This window comes from Myotis brandtii, unplaced genomic scaffold, assembly GCF_000412655.1.
Source record: "Myotis brandtii unplaced genomic scaffold, ASM41265v1 scaffold155, whole genome shotgun sequence".
Taxonomy (NCBI): Eukaryota; Metazoa; Chordata; class Mammalia; order Chiroptera; family Vespertilionidae; genus Myotis; species Myotis brandtii.
In genome coordinates, this window is record NW_005355621.1 from 462,900 (window position 1) to 479,801 (window position 16,902).

The following is a 16,902-nucleotide window of genomic DNA, read 5'->3' on the forward strand; positions in this document are numbered from 1 at the left end:
GATTTTTTACAGAGAGGAAGGGAAAGGGATAGAGAGTTAGAAACATCGATGAGAGAGAAACATCGATCAGCTGCCTCCTGCACACCCCACACCAGGGACGTGTCCGCAACCAAGGTACATGCCCTTGACCGGAATCGAACCTGGGACCTTTCATTCTGCAGGCCGACGCTCTATCCACTGAGCAAACCGGTTAGGGCTGAAATAGTCCAATTTTTATCCTTCATTTTGTTAATGTGATGTTATCACTTTGACTTAACAGATGTTGAACCATCCTTGCATCCCTGGAATAAATCTCAGTTGATCATAGTTTATGATCCCTTTAATGTATTTTTGATTTGCTAATATTTCATTGAGGATTTATACATTTATGTTCATCCAGTATATTGGCCTGTAATTTTCTTGTGTCTTTTTCTGACTTTGCTACAATTTGGGGTAATAATGCTGGCCTCATAAAATGAGTGTGAAAGTATCCCCTCCTCTATTTTTTCAGAAGAGTTTGAGGATTGGTATTGGTTCTTATTTAAATGTTTGGTAGAATTAACCAGTGAAGACATATGGTCCTGCACTTTTGTTGGGAGATTTTTTTATTCCTGATTCAATCTCTCTAGTAGTAATCAGTCTATGAAATTTTCTTTCTTCTAGGTTGTCCAACTTGTTGGGATATAATTTGTTCATAATAGTCTTTTATGCTCTTTTGTATTTCTGTGGCATCACTTTCCTATTTTTGAGACTTCTGGGTCTAAAGATTGGTCAATTTTATCTTTTTAAAAACCCAGCTCTTGGTTTCATTGGTCTTTATAGTCTCTATTTTTTTTTTCTTCCTTGATCCATTGGTTGTTTGGTACATGTTGTTTAATCTCCGTATCGTTGTGAATTTTCCAGTTTTCTTGTAATTGGTTTCTAGTTTCATGCTATTGTGGTTGGAGAAGATGTTTGATATTCATATCAGAGTGACAGCTGTTAGAGGGGAGATAGCTGGGGGGCTGGGTGAAAAAGGAGAAGGTATTAAAAAAAAAAAAAACCCTCATAGGCAACAGTTATTACTGGAAGGGAAAAACTAAAGTAAAAATTTATTGAGACACATTTTGTGATGTAACGATCTGTCCTGTAGAATTTTTCCTTGTTTGAGAAGAATCTATATTGTTTCTTGGATGGAATGTTCTGTAATGTCACGTCTTCTTGGTCTAACAAGTTGTTTAAGGACACTGTTTATTGATTTTTCTGTCTGAAGTATCTAGCCATTGGTGAAAGTAGAATATTAAAGGCCCCTACTATTACTGTATTTATCCAGTCCTATGTTGGGGTGCATAAAATTTATGAATGTTATATCCTCTTGCTGGATTGAACCTTTATCATATGATGTCTCTCTTCTTTGAGAACACTTCTACACTTCTAAGTCATGAGCATTAACTGCAGAACAGTCAGTTTGGAAACTGCACTCCTCTGTTTGTGGCCTACTGTGCAATGTCGGCCAAACCACAACTCTTCCTGACCTGGGTTTACCCATCTATTAAGATCATATAATTTTTAAAAAGAGCAAAATCCTGTAAATTACTAGCTACGTTACAAACTTAGATTACCTGTGACAGATGGCATATTTAAGGAATCATTTTTTTAAAACCTTTATTACCCTTTCCAAGGAGATCTGCAACGGGAGCTTTATACACTGCAGACTGGAACGGCAAGCACTCTGAGCAGCCTTGTTTAGCTACCACTAGAGGAATGTCAGGTAGTTGGAAATCAATTTTGATTCTGTCACTACACATGGTACATTTTAGGCCAGCTTTTAAAATTGAGTTAAGGTAAACAAAACAGGAAATTGCATGATCCTCATTAAGACTCCATTGGTGTGTCTGAGCTCCTGCTTCCAAAAGGGCCATTAATTGATGAATTTCTTGTATTACCAAGAGCAAGCCTCTCTCGTCTTCCAAATGCTTCATTTACTAGAACACAAAGAGTTAAGCAATTACCAGATCAGAAAACTAAAATACTCTTAATATAAAAAGAGAAAAATATGAGCAGTAAGTTTTTCTACTCTAAGGTAGCTTCAGGAAGGGAGGGGCCCTTTGAGCAGATTTATTCATCCTGGGAGGGTCATTCTTTGAGGCCATGCTACATTTCCTTCCAGTTTTCCCATTGAGATCTTTCAAATTTAAAATTCAAGTTTTGGCATATAAAGATAATAGATATTTTTAAATGGCCTACATTTTAAAGTCTAAAGACAAAATTATTTGTGAACATAAACATTTCTAAATTACATTTAACCCTATTCCTAAGCAGACTATACTACAGGATGACCACAGGGTCTACCTTTGCTGCTTATTTACAGAACTTATTCAGAAAAGGCAGGAAATTAAGATTCTTACCCGAAGACACTGTGCTTATATCCCAGACCCGAAGCCCTTCTTTCTGACCTCCAAAGGCATAAATAAATGGCAAATCAGGGCAACAGGCAGAACAGAAGAGAACTCCCTGGGGAGAAGAGAATAATTGATTTCAAATGTAGTTCAGTCAAGTTGGAAAGAAATTATAATAGGAAGCCAGACAAGTTCTGCATTATGGACCTTCTGTGAGGATGTGTGTATGCTTGGGATGACCACTCAGGTCTCTTACCTCCATTATCATTTTATTAGGGATTTCCTATTAAAGCTAATCTGCTAAGCACTTTTAATTCTTTTTTAAGGAATGATGGTGATACCAGAGGTCACTACTAAATCATCTTCAAATTTTTTGTTTAATCTCTGTATTGTTGTGCATTTTCCAGTTTTCTTGTAATTGGTTTCTAGTTTCATGCTATTGTGGTTGGAGAAGATGTTTGATATTCATATCAGAGTGACAGCTGTTAGAGGGGAGATAGCTGGGGGGCTGGGTGAAAAAGGAGAAGGTATTAAAAAAAAAAACCCTCATAGGCAACAGTGATTACTGGAAGGGAAAAGCTAAAGTAAAAATTTATTGAGACACATTTTGTGATGTAACGATCTGTCCTGTAGAATTTTTCCTTGTTTGAGAAGAATCTATATTGTTTCTTGGATGGAATGTTCTGTAATGTCACGTCTTCTTGGTCTAACAAGTTGTTTAAGGACACTGTTTATTGATTTTTCTGTCTGAAGTATCTAGCCATTGGTGAAAGTAGAATATTAAAGGCCCCTACTATTACTGTATTTATCCAGTCCTATGTTGGGGTGCATAAAATTTATGAATGTTATATCCTCTTGCTGGATTGAACCTTTATCATTATATGATGTCTTTCTTCTTTGAGAACACTTCTACACTTCTAAGTCATGAGCATTAACTGCAGAACAGTCAGTTTGGAAACTGCACTCCTCTGTTTGTGGCCTACTGTGCAATGTCGGCCAAACCACAACTCTTCCTGACCTGGGTTTACCCATCTATTAAGATCATATAATTTTTAAAAAGAGCAAAATCCTGTAAATTACTAGCTACGTTACAAACTTAGATTACCTGTGACAGATGGCATATTTAAGGAATCATTTTTTTAAAACCTTTTTTATTACCCTTTCCAAGGAGATCTGCAACGGGAGCTTTATACACTGCAGACTGGGACGGCAAGCACTCTGAGCAGCCTTGTTTAGCTACCACTAGAGGAATGTCAGGTAGTTGGAAATCAATTTTGATTCTGTCACTACACATGGTACATTTTAGGCCAGCTTTTAAAATTGAGTTAAGGTAAACAAAACAGGAAATTGCATGATCCTCATTAAGACTCCATTGGTGTGTCTGAGCTCCTGCTTCCAAAAGGGCCATTAATTGATGAATTTCTTGTATTACCAAGAGCAAGCCTCTCTCGTCTTCCAAATGCTTCATTTACTAGAACACAAAGAGTTAAGCAATTACCAGATCAGAAAACTAAAATACTCTTAATATAAAAAGAGAAAAATATGAGCAGTAAGTTTTTCTACTCTAAGGTAGCTTCAGGAAGGGAGGGGCCCTTTGAGCAGATTTATTCATCCTGGGAGGGTCATTCTTTGAGGCCATGCTACATTTCCTTCCAGTTTTCCCATTGAGATCTTTCAAATTTAAAATTCAAGTTTTGGCATATAAAGATAATAGATATTTTTAAATGGCCTACATTTTAAAGTCTAAAGACAAAATTATTTGTGAACATAAACATTTCTAAATTACATTTAACCCTATTCCTAAGCAGACTATACTACAGGATGACCACAGGGTCTACCTTTGCTGCTTATTTACAGAACTCATTCAGAAAAGGCAGGAAATTAAGATTCTTACCCGAAGACACTGTGCTTATATCCCAGACCCGAAGCCCTTCTTTCTGACCTCCAAAGGCATAAATAAATGGCAAATCAGGGCAACAGGCAGAACAGAAGAGAACTCCCTGGGGAGAAGAGAATAATTGATTTCAAATGTAGTTCAGTCAAGTTGGAAAGAAATTATAATAGGAAGCCAGACAAGTTCTGCATTATGGACCTTCTGTGAGGATGTGTGTATGCTTGGGATGACCACTCAGGTCTCTTACCTCCATTATCATTCTGTCTATTACGGATTTCCTATTAAAGCTAATCTGCTAAGCACTTTTAATTCTTTTTTAAGGAATGATGGTGATACCAGAGGTCACTACTAAATCATCTTCAAATTTTTTTAATGTTTTCATTTGTTACTGATAACACGTGTATCATAGAAAACAACAAAAAGTATAAAAACCACTTGGTAAGATAATCACTGTTCATGTTTTGGGATAGGGTCTTCTAGATTTAAAAATACTCATTCAAGCACTTAAAACATTTAAATATAAGCATGGATGGCACTATAAAAATTGCTTCTGTTACCTGCCTTTCCACAAATATTTACACACACATATATTCACTTTTAAACAGTTACAGTGTTCTGTGTCTGCAACTTAATTTATATAACTCAGTGCCTGGCACACAGTAAGTATGCAATAAATATTTGCTGAATGAATGAATTCATTATTTCTAATTTTTTTGCCACTACATAATCAATTTTATTAGTGTAGTCAGAACTAGTTATGCAAAGAAGTGATAAACTGATCACTATGGTGCCATAAAGGTTCAAGATTTCCGGGGACAGTATTGATTTAAGGTAAAATGTGATTTTAGGGTAAAAAATAGTCATTGATTTCACCTTAAACTATCCTACATCATAAATCTCACCAAATTTGGCTAAGCTCAAAATGAACTTCCCCAATAAATCCGTATTTAATGCAATGGCTCCTGGAGAATGACATACAATAGAGATCAGAGACAGAAAACAGCCTTACCATTTTCATGTCCCTGGAGTGAACCAGACTTGGCCTATCTCCTAATACGTCCCAGATCTTCACATACTTGTCTGCTGATGCAGTCACAAGGCAACCCTTGATTTGACTGCTGAGATCAAGACCTAAAGGAAGATTAGTTCACAGACTCCAATGACTTTGAGATACACATTTACTTCATCCTAATTTAAGAGAAATGAAATACTAGTTTTGCTCACCAGAGATTTCATCATTGTGTGCATTAAGTGTAAAAATTGGCTTATCTGAACGTGCATCCAAATTATATACAAAGCCGTCATCTGTACTGGCCTGGAAAGAGTAGAAGATGAGCAAGATCATGTTATATGACAATAAAATTTAACAATGGGTAACAGTATAAATTATAGTAAGTCAGCCATAACCCGATTTACCTGAGGGCTTATTAAACATTAACGTGGACAGAAAGAATTTACTTATAGATAAGCTGAGTTTGCTTTTACATGGACTAATTCAGCTGATACATTCATTACGCAGCTGGGTGTAAGTGGGAACCTATGGGAGTGGTACAGTGTTTGGCAAACCTCAGCTTGTGAGCCACATGCGGCTCTTTGGCCCCTTGAGTGGCTCTTCCACAAAAAACCGACTTCTGCGCATGGGCCATGAAGTTTCAATCGCATTGTACATGCGCGCCTGCATGTGGTATTTTGTGGAAGAGCCACACTCAAGGGGCCAAAGAGCCGCATGTGGCTCGCGAGCCGCGGTTTGCCGACCACAGGACTAGGATTACAAAGGTGAAAGCACAGAGGTGTAGTCACATTCATGAGAACAGGGGACACGCCCTTGGAGTGTAGAATTAAAAGACCAGTGTGTTGGGGGTGGGGAAGGAGGTGGAAGAGGGCACAGAGGGGATAAATGGTGATGGAAAATTATAAAGACCAGTGTGTTGAGGACAGAGGCATGGAAAGTATGGTCACTTAAAGTACAGGGTGGGGAGGAGCTCATAGAAGAATCAAGAGGGAGGAGGGAATAACAAAGAATGTCAGGGAAGCCAAGGAAATAGGGCTCTGAAGAAAGGCAAGATGAATGCTGTCAATATTTTGGTGGGGAGAGTCAATCATATAAGGACTGAAAGGCAGATTACAGCCCTAGCTGGTTTGGGTCAGTGGATAGAGCATTGGCCTACAGACTGAAGGGTCTCAAGTTCGATTCTGGTCAAGGGCACATGCCCGGGTTGTGTGCTCGATCCCCAGTGGGGGATGTGCAAGAGGCAGCCAGTCAATGATTCTCTCATCATTGATGTTTCTCTCTCTCTTCCTTTCTCTCTGAAATCAATAAAAATGTATATTTTTAAAAAAAGGCAGATTACAGTGGGTTGTTACACTTTCATGTTAGGGAGAAGAAACAAAGGAATTAAGAAACAGACCTAGTCAAGGATGGGAGAGAGACTTGAGCCAAGACCAACAGCCAGTAGAGGAAAAAGAGAAAGGATAATTGATGTAGTCTTAAAGACTGGGCTGTGGATGGGGATAAAAACAAGGGAAGGAGGTCTCATCCTTTGAGACTAAACCATGTTATTTTGATCACTTCCCATTTCCTTAAATGTGATTTGAGGACCGATGACCATTTGCTAGCAAATAACCTAAGGAATGCGTGTGCTTGACTGTTGACAGCTAACATACAACTCAAATACAACTGGGGCTGTAGCCGGTTTTGCTCAGTGGATAGAGCCTCGGCCTGCGGACTGAAAGGTCCCAGGTCCGATTCCGGTCAGGGGCATGTACCTTGGTTGCGGGCACATCCCCAGTATGGGGTGTGCAGGAGGCAGCTGATCGATGTTGCTCTCTCATCGATGTTTCTAACTCTCTATCCCTCTCCCTTCCTCTCTGTAAAAAATCAAATTATATTCAAATACAACTGGGACTTCACTCCTGATCCAGCTTAGGGTAGCTCAGCTGGGAGCTCTATTATTATTAAAATGTCCACATATTTTAAGAACACTGTTTTATAAAGAACTCTCCCTCACAAAGCCCTACTATTTACTTTAGGAAAATTAGGAAATATATGGGTGTAGAATTCTTTAATTACTCTTCCCTCTGGATGAAAGCTGGGATTTCATCTTTCCATGGATTGAAATGTAAATGGAATCTTTGGATGCTACATAGAAAACTGTCATCCTACAGACACTGAGGGTATTTACAGAAACATCTTATAATTTTTCCTATCTGGGAGACAGTGCTATAGTCATTAAAAGAATATTAACCATGTCAAGGATTTTAAAAAACACAATAAAATGATCAATTAAAACTTGGCACACTTTGGAATGGTTGGAAATTAGCAAAATTATTTACATTTACTATTTTTTTTTGTGGCTGGCGCATTATTCTCTTTCCAAGTCATATTAATACAGAAAAGCTTTTCAGAGAGTCTCTCTATAATAGAATTACAGAAAATAAGTATAGTAACCAGGATAAGCAAAACAGTAAATGCATAATCTTACCAAGAAATGACAAGGTGAAAAATGATTCCAAGTCACTCTCTCAATCTGCCCGCTGAATCGCCACATTCGATGGCTGTCATCTGGACTTCGGCAATCATACAAAGCCACTGACCTGCACACATAAAGGCAAAGGTAAGGTTTTCAGAGTTCCAGTTCTCCTATACGTTTTAAGTTTATTTTTAATGACATGGTAATTAAACACTGTGAAGTCAGGATCCAATTATTTAAAGCCTGCTTTGAGGTTCCAAAATAAACTAGAAAAAATGAGTTGATGGTCATTGATTGGTGGACTCCTTCTCCAGGTCAAATCCTCCACGTACAAGATGAGTTATCTGTATTTCTGAAAGACCAGGACAGTTTCTAACTTTCCCTTCCCCAGTCGTGCTCAGAGCCAGATCACCCCTGTTCTAGTCGCACTTACTCTGTTCAAGAAGGTTACTTTGTTGGGGGAACCTATGGATACTTTTCTAATTTTGCATGAATCCCAGCTAATAAATGTAAACATAACACTCTTCAAAAGGACATGGAATGAAAATAAAGACTGAGTTTCTGTTTCTACGCGCTATCCTTCCCATCTCCAGACCCAATCTGAGAGAAGCAGCACACGTAGGACTGGGAGCTCCCCTGTAGTAATTAGTGGGCCCAATTCTTCACCTCTCCCTACAGCCATGCCCTCTGTCAGTGACGTGGGAATTCTTCCCATAAAGGCAGAGCTCATTTCTCACTCCATGTGATCTGTTTTGGCCAAGAGACTAAGACATAAGTGTACTAGTTGTGAGCCTAGGTCTCAAAAGGCCTTGACATCTCTGCTTGAGCTTTTGACCTCACCATAACCTAGCCCGCTGGTCCCAGGAGATGAAAAACGTGGCGGGGGGGGAGCCAAGTCTCCATGGCCCAGAAAAGCTACGACTGAATACAGAATAGATTAGCTCAGTCTTGCAGAGGCATATGAAATAAATGGTTATTATTTCAAGTCACTGAATTTTGGGATAGCTGGTTTCATAGCAATGGCTAACTCCTAAACCCTCTAAAAATCAAAGTTGTTGCTACTTAGGAACTACATCATCATGACACATCACATTCCCTTGCAGATTGAAATGACTAAAATTGAAAAGGACAAAGAAGTATTACTAATAATTTAAACACATAGGTGCCTCAGCAATGCTTTCTGAGCATCAGGTGATGCTTTCTGAGTTAGTTCATGGGGATAAGAACAGTAGTGATAACTCCTGAAATGCAATGCTTTCTTACTTATCATATGATCCAGAAATCAGAGTCTGTGCTTCAAATGGATGAAACTGCAGAGTCTGGACCTAAAAGGAAAAAAAACATAAATGAATAAATCTGCTTGTTTGGTTTTGGTAAAGCTGCCTAATACTTGGTGAGAATCAGTTTGGCAGTGTGTTTTGTTTTTTTTAATAAATTTCCCCTGAAATTTAGCCCTATTTAAAGGAACATAAATGTACTGCAAGATCAAAAGGACAAAACTTATTTCCAAATAAAGGTTGACACTTAAGACATAATACAGCATTCCCCAACTTGCGTTTGGCTTACAGTGGTCCTCAACCTTCTGGCCCTTTAAATACAGTTCCTCATGTTGTGACCCAACCATAAAATTATTTTCGTTGCTACTTCATAACTGTAATGTTGCTACTGTTATGAATCGTAATGTAAATATCTGATATGCAGGATGGTCTTAGGCGACCCCTGTGAAAGGGTCGTTCGACCACCAAAGGGGTCGCGAACAGGTTGAGAGTTGCTGGCTTAATATATATGTCCTTCAAGTGTTAAAATATATTCAGGAGAAAAAGGAGTGTGGTCAAACATCTGGGCAACTCTACATGCTGTAGGGGTCCCCACAGTGTGCATTTTAGGAGTCTCTGCCAACATGTTACAAAGCACGAATGTTCCTAGTCACTTCACCTTTCTGCACCTGTTGTTGCATCTTAGCTGGGTAACTATAACACAGGCCTTTGGGAAGATCCACTGAGATAGCATGTCAAAGCACTCTGATTCACAAAAAGCCACTTATAAATATTTGGGATTATTTGTAGCCAATATTTGTCTCAGATTTTTAAGAATCCCTTTGACCCACTAAATCATCATACCTTGTCTGTGTGCACAGCAAGGCTAGCTGCTGGTTTCCCCAAGGACATATCCCACAGAATCACAGTGTTGTCAGCTGATGCACTTGCCAGCACATTTCTGAGAAAGGGAGGAAACAAGTCAGGTAATCTTTTAAAGATCAAGAGCATTAAGTGTAAGAATTTCATTTACAATAGCATCAAAGAAGAAAATACTTAGGAATCTACACTAATAAAAGAGAAACATGGTAATTAGCGTACGACCGCTACCCTTCCCATTGGCTAATCAGGGAGATATGCAAATTAACTGACAGCCAAACAGTGTTGTCAGCTGATGCACTTGCCAGCACATTTCTGAGAAAGGGAGGAAACAAGTCAGGTAATCTTTTAAAGATCAAGAGCATTAAGTGTAAGAATTTCATTTACAATAGCATCAAAGAAGAAAATACTTAGGAATAAATTTAATAAAAGAAATTCAAGACATACGTATTGAAAACTATAATTCAAAGAAAGGATATCCAAATTAACAGAAAGATATTCCATGTTCATGGACTGGAAGACTTAATGTTGAAACAGAAATACTGTCTGCCATCTACAGATTGACCTATCCCTTTCAAAATCCCAGCTGACATTTTTGCAGAAAACTGACAAAAGCTGGATTTAAACTTTATTTGGAAATGCTAGGAATCCAAAATGATCTTAAAAAGGAAGAGCAAAGTTGAATAAAATCAGATTCTGATTCCAAAACTGACTGAAAAGCTACATTAATCACAACAATGTGGTGCTGGCATCAGGTTAACAAAGTAGAATGAAGAGTCCAGAAATAAACCCTAATTTATGGTCAAGGGTGCTAACATTATCCACTGTCCAATGGGGAACAGTTTTTCCAACAAAGGGATAGCTGCCTGCCAAAGAATGATGCTAAAGTCCTGGTCCAGTAGCTCAGTTGGCTAGAGCATCCTGATATATCAATGTTGCAGGTTTGATACCCAGTCAAGTCATATACAAGAAATCAGCCAATGAATTCATAAGCAGAACAACAAATTGATGTCTCTCTCTCCCTTTCTCCCTCTAAAATAAATTTTTTAAAAAAAATGACGTTAGAGGCTAGCTGGTTTGACTCAGTGGATAGCACGTTGGCCTGCAGACTGAAAGGTCCTAGGTTTGATTCCAGTCAAGGTCACATGCCCAAGTTGTGGGTTCGATCCCCAGTTGGGGGCGTGTGGGAGGCAGCCAATCAGTGATTTTCTCTCATCATTAATGTTTCTCTTCCCTCTCTCTTCCTCTCCGAAATCAATAAAAATATATGTATATACTAGAGGCCCTGATCGTGCACTGGTGGGGTACCTCAGCCTGGCCTGCACACTCTCGTAATCTGGGACCCCACTGGTGCACAATTGGGGCCAGGGAGGGACCACAGGAGGGCTCCAGGGTGTGTCCAGCCTGTCTCACCCAGACCCTAGCAGCAAGCTAACCTATCGGTCAGAGCATCTGCCCTCTGGTGGTCAGTGTGCATCATAGCTACTGGTCGAACGGTCGCTTAGGCTTTTATATATATAGATTTAAAAAAATTACATTAGACCCCTATCTCATACTATACACAAAAAGTAATTCATAACAGATCACAGACCTAAATCAATAGCCAAAACTATAAAGCTCTCAAGAAAATAGGTATAAATCTTCGTGACTTTGGGTTAAGCAATGGTTTCTTAGATATGACTCCAAAAGTGTAAACACCAAAAGAGAGAAATTGGACATCATGAACACGCAAAACTTTGTGCTGCAAATAACACCATCTAGAGCTGTGGTTCTCAACCTTCTGGCCTTTTAAATACAGTTCCTCATGTTGTGACCCCAACCATAAAATTATTTTCATTGCTACTTCATAACTGTAATTTTGCTACTGTTATGAATCGTAATGTAAATATCTGATATGCAGGATGGTCTTAGGCGACCCCTGTGAAAGGGTTGTTCGACCGCCAAAGGGGTCACGACCCACAGGTTGAGAACCACTGATCTAGAGAGTGAAAAGACAACCCTCAGAATGTTAAGTCTGCTTACCTGATCAGCTTATTCCAAGAAAGGTCCAGGACAGCATCGGTATGCCCCTCTGCGGAGGAACTCTGTAATTATTAATTACTTTTTGTATCAAAGTCTCCCCCAAATAAAACTGATTTGAAAGATTCTTTAAATCTTAAGATTATTGTTCTGATCTTAAGGAAACCTGAAGACTAAGAAAAGGAAGCACCTTGTTTCCCTGTTACTTTATAGGGCCATGATAAAGAATCTTTAGAGGAGAAACTACAGTAGTTCTTAATATACATGATATAATTCTACAAATACCAGTGCCCCTCCACAAAACTTAACAGAGTAAAAGCTACAGGAATTAATACATGGATATTTAGAATTCAACATACTGAAGGCTAAATGGAAATTTTTTAAAGTTCAAAACCAGCATATTAGTGTGAATCATTACTATAAAGGAAATCATGAATAAGGTGTTAACAGGTTTTATGTAGATACCAATTTTTCCTTTGATGAGCTTTTTGAAACTAGAAGCTACTGTAACTTTATAACTACCTGGCCTGTTTCACCAAAAGTGTTTAATTGAAAAAGAGTAGGATCTTGTCCCTCCTCCCCCAGCCCCAGTAAACTTAAGTTTGTCATTAGTATAAATATCTGTTAACTTGCTTACCTTCTTTCCCTTCTTTTTCTTCTTTTTCGACAGCTTACTTCCAAGTGTGAAGACTGGCTCTAAAGAGTCCACTATATCCAGGTCCCACACTTCAATAACGGGGGTCATGTTTCCCACAGCAATATAATTTCCTGCAGGAGTAAATGTAATTATGACTTAAAAGTGACTTCCTTCTGGCACCAGAGCCTTGTATGTAGTATGTGATCTGTAGGTATTTGGTTAAGGACAAGTCAAAGACAGGAAAAGAAAACTACTCCTAACAAAATACACAACACTGTAGAGTAATTGAGCAATGGCTGAGAGCAGTTGCTCTAACTTTCATTTGCATACACATCATGTGCATGTAGTAAAATGCAGATTCTATTCAGGAGGTCTTGGGTGGGGCCCCACCCCTGCATTTCTAACCAGCTCCCAGATAATGCCAATGCTGTGCTGCTAGGTTCTTGGGTCAAAAGGGCTCGGTAACAAGGGCTCTGTCCCTTGGCTCCAGGTCCTCACTTAGCTAATGAGAATAAAACCCCTTCCAACCTTCATGGAATGTTGTGAGGATAAGGATCTGATCAGATCAGGAATGTGAACAGCTTTGTCAATGAGATGTAAGGTTATGGTATCAGACTTTACCCTGGTTAAGAACAAACAGGACAGGGTAACCAGCAGTGTGAAGCTTTGGCTAAAAAGACTAACATGAGAACCTTAGTCTCTCTTCACTTTGGTCTTATTTGGTTTTCTGAAAAGGGTCTTGTCCCTGAACTCTAGCTGATAACATCAGACACATTATGCCATTTTATACTGTTTTTTTGTTGTTAATCCTCACTCGAAGATATTTTTCCATTGCTTTTTAGGGAAAGTGAGAAAGAGAGGTAAAGACAGAGAGAAACATTGATGTGAGAGAAACACATCGATTGGTTGCCTCCTGCACGAATTCTGACCAGGTCCGGGCCGGGGAGGAGCTTGCAACCAAAGTATGTGCCCTTGACTGGAGTCGAACCCGGGAGCCTTTGGTCCACAGGCCGACACTCTATATACTGAGCCAAACCGGCTAGGGCTATACTGGGTTTTTATGAGACCATCATACAGTTCTGCAGCCCAAAATGCTTTCAGGCCTTGTTCTTCTGCTTATCTGAAGTGTAGAGACATACAGACCCAAAACAATTACATGATTGTGTTTTAAGGATTATATAACTACAACTTCATAAAACATTAACTTCATAAAACATCAATTCTGTAAACATTCATACAGAATACCTAACTTAAGTGGCTAGGAAAAACACATAGGACTAGGAACCACTGTGCAATCTTAAGTTTTCTAATTACCAGTAGAATCGTCTGGGCTAGGATCAAAATTCAGCCATTCCACACTCAGAGGGTATGCAGACAGCAGTATATCATGGTGTACATAAAAAGAATCTTCTTCTTGATTATAAACTGCAAAGATTGGAAAAGAGACTTTATTGTATCAGAATAAGAAATCACATCCCACTCAAAAGAACACTCTCTCCCTATTAAACCTGCAGGTGCCACATGCGTAAAAGGAGACATATTGGATGACATTAAAGGAGATGCCCAAGTTGTTACTGCTAGGTAAAATATCCGCATGTCTAATATACTGCCATCACCTAGTGTGCCCCAACTGGGGCCAAGAACACTGACAGAGAATTGACACCTGCCTGAATACACCATCTGCATGCTCACAGCTGCAATGGTCCTATCTTCTGGCTCACCCATTACAGAAAATAATCAGTCATGAGGTCTCCGTAAGGAGCAGTCATGCACTGCGGAACAACGTTTCAGCCATCAATAGACCACATATTTGACAGCAGTCCCCAAAGATTATGATGAAACTGAGAAATTCCTATCGCCTAGTGACATCGTAGCTGTCATGACGTTGCAGTGCAATGTGTTACACGTCTGTGGTCATGCTGGTGTAAACAAATCTGCACTGCGAGTTATATAAAAGTACAACACATGCATTATGTACAATACACAGTGCTTTATAATGATGATAAACAATTATATTACTGGTTTATGTACTTACTATACTTACTACGTCAGCGTGTACTCTCACTACTTATTAAAAAATCCACGGTATGCTGGTTAATTTGGTAGCAGTCTCATATAGCTCGTGTTGACTATCTTAATTGCATCATTTCCTCCTGTGCTTGACTATATTTCATGTTGTTTTGTTCAGTAGTATGTTGTACATGTTACCTGCAGCCTAGGAGCAATAGGCTATCCCATGTAGCCCAGGTGTGTGGTAGGCTCTAACATCTAGGTTTGTGAAGTGAACTCTGTAATGTCTGCACAAGGACAAAACTGCCTAATTATGCATTTCTCAGAACTTATCCCCTCATTAAGCAGAGCATGACTGTAATTATTACTTTATCTTTTAAAGATCTATCTGGTTATAAGTTGGGAAGAACAAATAAAAAGCGGGACTGAAGAGAAATAACTCATTTAGAAATCTAAATGCTTGGCAAAATTACTTCATTAATATTGAAAAAAGTTTATGATGACCAATGATGTAAATAAAACTCCTGAGAACACTTTTTGGGAATATGGCAGCTATAAGACTTAACTCCTTCATTAAGAGGAAAAACGCTGTTACACTCAATGACTAAGAAGTCTTTTAAAAAGACCGATAAACTAGAACTTTTTTGTTAGAAGAGTTGTTAATACTGTAACCTAAGATTTTAATTCCTCAGACCTCTGCTTCTGGAACAGATCTGCATCAGCCGATTCCACATACTGCTCTATCTTATCACTCAGGATGAGAACGCATGTTTAAAACGACTAGCTTGTGGTCCTATGAGAACCTCAGCTTGGTCAATGTATTCAGCCTACATTTTAAATAAGAAGATGACGATGCTTTAAAACGATCTCCCAATTTTAACCATATCAGATCTACATTCAGATAGGCTTTAGAATGCAATTTTGCAAATATTCTTGAATAGAGATTGCTGGATAATTTGGGGCTTCACACTAAATCCGAATAAAATATAGAAGGAAGTAGGACTACAACTACTTTACTTTAAGTTCTCAACTCCTCTCTGATACTCACTAAATTAAAAGGAAATACCAATAAGTTCTCACATGAGAATGTATAAAAATCAAGTGATGACAAACTGCAAGTTTTAATTGTTTAAAATTAAAAATTTCACCAATGTGGTTTTCGCATGAAATACATTAAGAAGTTCGAAGATAATTAGAGTAACTTCATGTTGAAATATCTGCAATTTAAAGCTCTTTTTATTTTATAAACTAGAGGCCCAATGCATGGATTTGTGCACCAGTGGGGTCCCTCTGCCTGGCCTGCATCCTCTCGCAATCCGGGACCCCTTGGGGGATGTCAGATAGCCAGTTTTGGCCTGATCCCCGCAGGCCCAATCCAGACAGGAGGAAGCGTGATCCTGTGTGTTTAGCATCTGTCCCCTGGTGGTCAGTGCGTGTCATAGCAACTGTTCGACAGCTCATTGAGTTGCTTAGGCTTTTACATATATAGATAGATCGCAATGGGCCATGGGATAACAATAGCCTATTCAATAGACTTCCTGTACATAGCCTTAAAGATTGTGAAGAGTTACAGAAATTCAACATAATAAATAGAATGACAGTAACCTGGAAGATGCCAATAAACGTTAAATTTAAAGGTCATAATTTTCAAACTGTGCAACAGTGCTTAGCCTAACAATCTCATTGAAGCTTCAAAATTTAAGAAAGATGACTAGAACACAGTGGGGAAGGCGAGTATCTGGGCAGGGATGGACCTGTCTGAGGATGTGTGCAGAGAAACAAAAGGGCAAAGAAACACTCAATTAGTGTTTGTTGATTAGTAAATATCAACATTAGAATTTGTGATTTAAAAATCCAAAAATAAAAAATTCAAATCACTGCCCACTTCAGAATCACAGGAGACATCTCTGGCTTAGACACAAGCATTCCCTGAACTGGGAATGTGACCAAGATGTTCTGGTTCCTAAAGGGAAATGTAGATTTCTGTATGGGATTTTTATGAAGAAAAAAATGTATCACAAAAGGGGCAATATTTGAAATAACTCTGGGGGGAAAAAAAAGGATAAAAACCTGTCTGTTGAGTATACTCTTTGCCATACAAAGGAAAAGCAGCCAGGAAGGAGACTGGAATAAAAAACCAGGTGAACCAGTTACCTGTGGGTGATAGGATTATATTTCCCCTTGTGTTTCAGTATAGTTTTACATCCAGGTTTTCTCAATGGGGGGAAAACTAACAAAAATGTTTAAATGAGCCCTAACCGGTTTGGCTCAGTGGATAGAGCGTCGGCCTGCGGACTCAAGGGTCCCAGGTTCGATTCCGGTCAAGGGCATGTACCTTGGTTGTGGGCACATCCCCAGTGGGGAGTGTGCAGGAGGCAGC

General features: G+C 38.9%; 1 protein-coding gene and 1 long non-coding RNA gene across 2 annotated transcripts in view; both read right to left on the reverse strand.

Moving 5' to 3' along the window:
• Positions 1-1,040: 1,040 nt before the first annotated feature.
• On the reverse strand, positions 1,041-2,511 carry LOC106725306. Its single transcript, XR_001361170.1, has 2 exons — positions 2,367-2,511; positions 1,041-1,943 (listed from the first exon to the last, which is right to left on the reverse strand). It is a non-coding gene; the product is annotated as an uncharacterized LOC106725306 (long non-coding RNA).
• Positions 2,512-3,488: 977 nt separating this feature from the next.
• Positions 3,489-16,902, reverse strand: part of PWP1 (PWP1 homolog, endonuclein) — a 16,303-nt gene continuing 2,889 nt past the window's right edge. Inside the window, exons 5-14 of the mRNA XM_014535983.1 lie at positions 13,827-13,937; positions 12,513-12,643; positions 11,879-11,940; positions 9,842-9,938; positions 8,985-9,046; positions 7,734-7,845; positions 5,476-5,566; positions 5,261-5,382; positions 4,252-4,357; positions 3,489-3,828 (exon numbers count right to left, since the gene is read on the reverse strand). Coding sequence (XP_014391469.1) covers positions 3,719-3,828; positions 4,252-4,357; positions 5,261-5,382; positions 5,476-5,566; positions 7,734-7,845; positions 8,985-9,046; positions 9,842-9,938; positions 11,879-11,940; positions 12,513-12,643; positions 13,827-13,937 — 1,004 coding nt within the window. The 3' untranslated portion in view covers positions 3,489-3,718. The remainder of the gene's footprint in view (positions 3,829-4,251; positions 4,358-5,260; positions 5,383-5,475; positions 5,567-7,733; positions 7,846-8,984; positions 9,047-9,841; positions 9,939-11,878; positions 11,941-12,512; positions 12,644-13,826; positions 13,938-16,902) is intronic.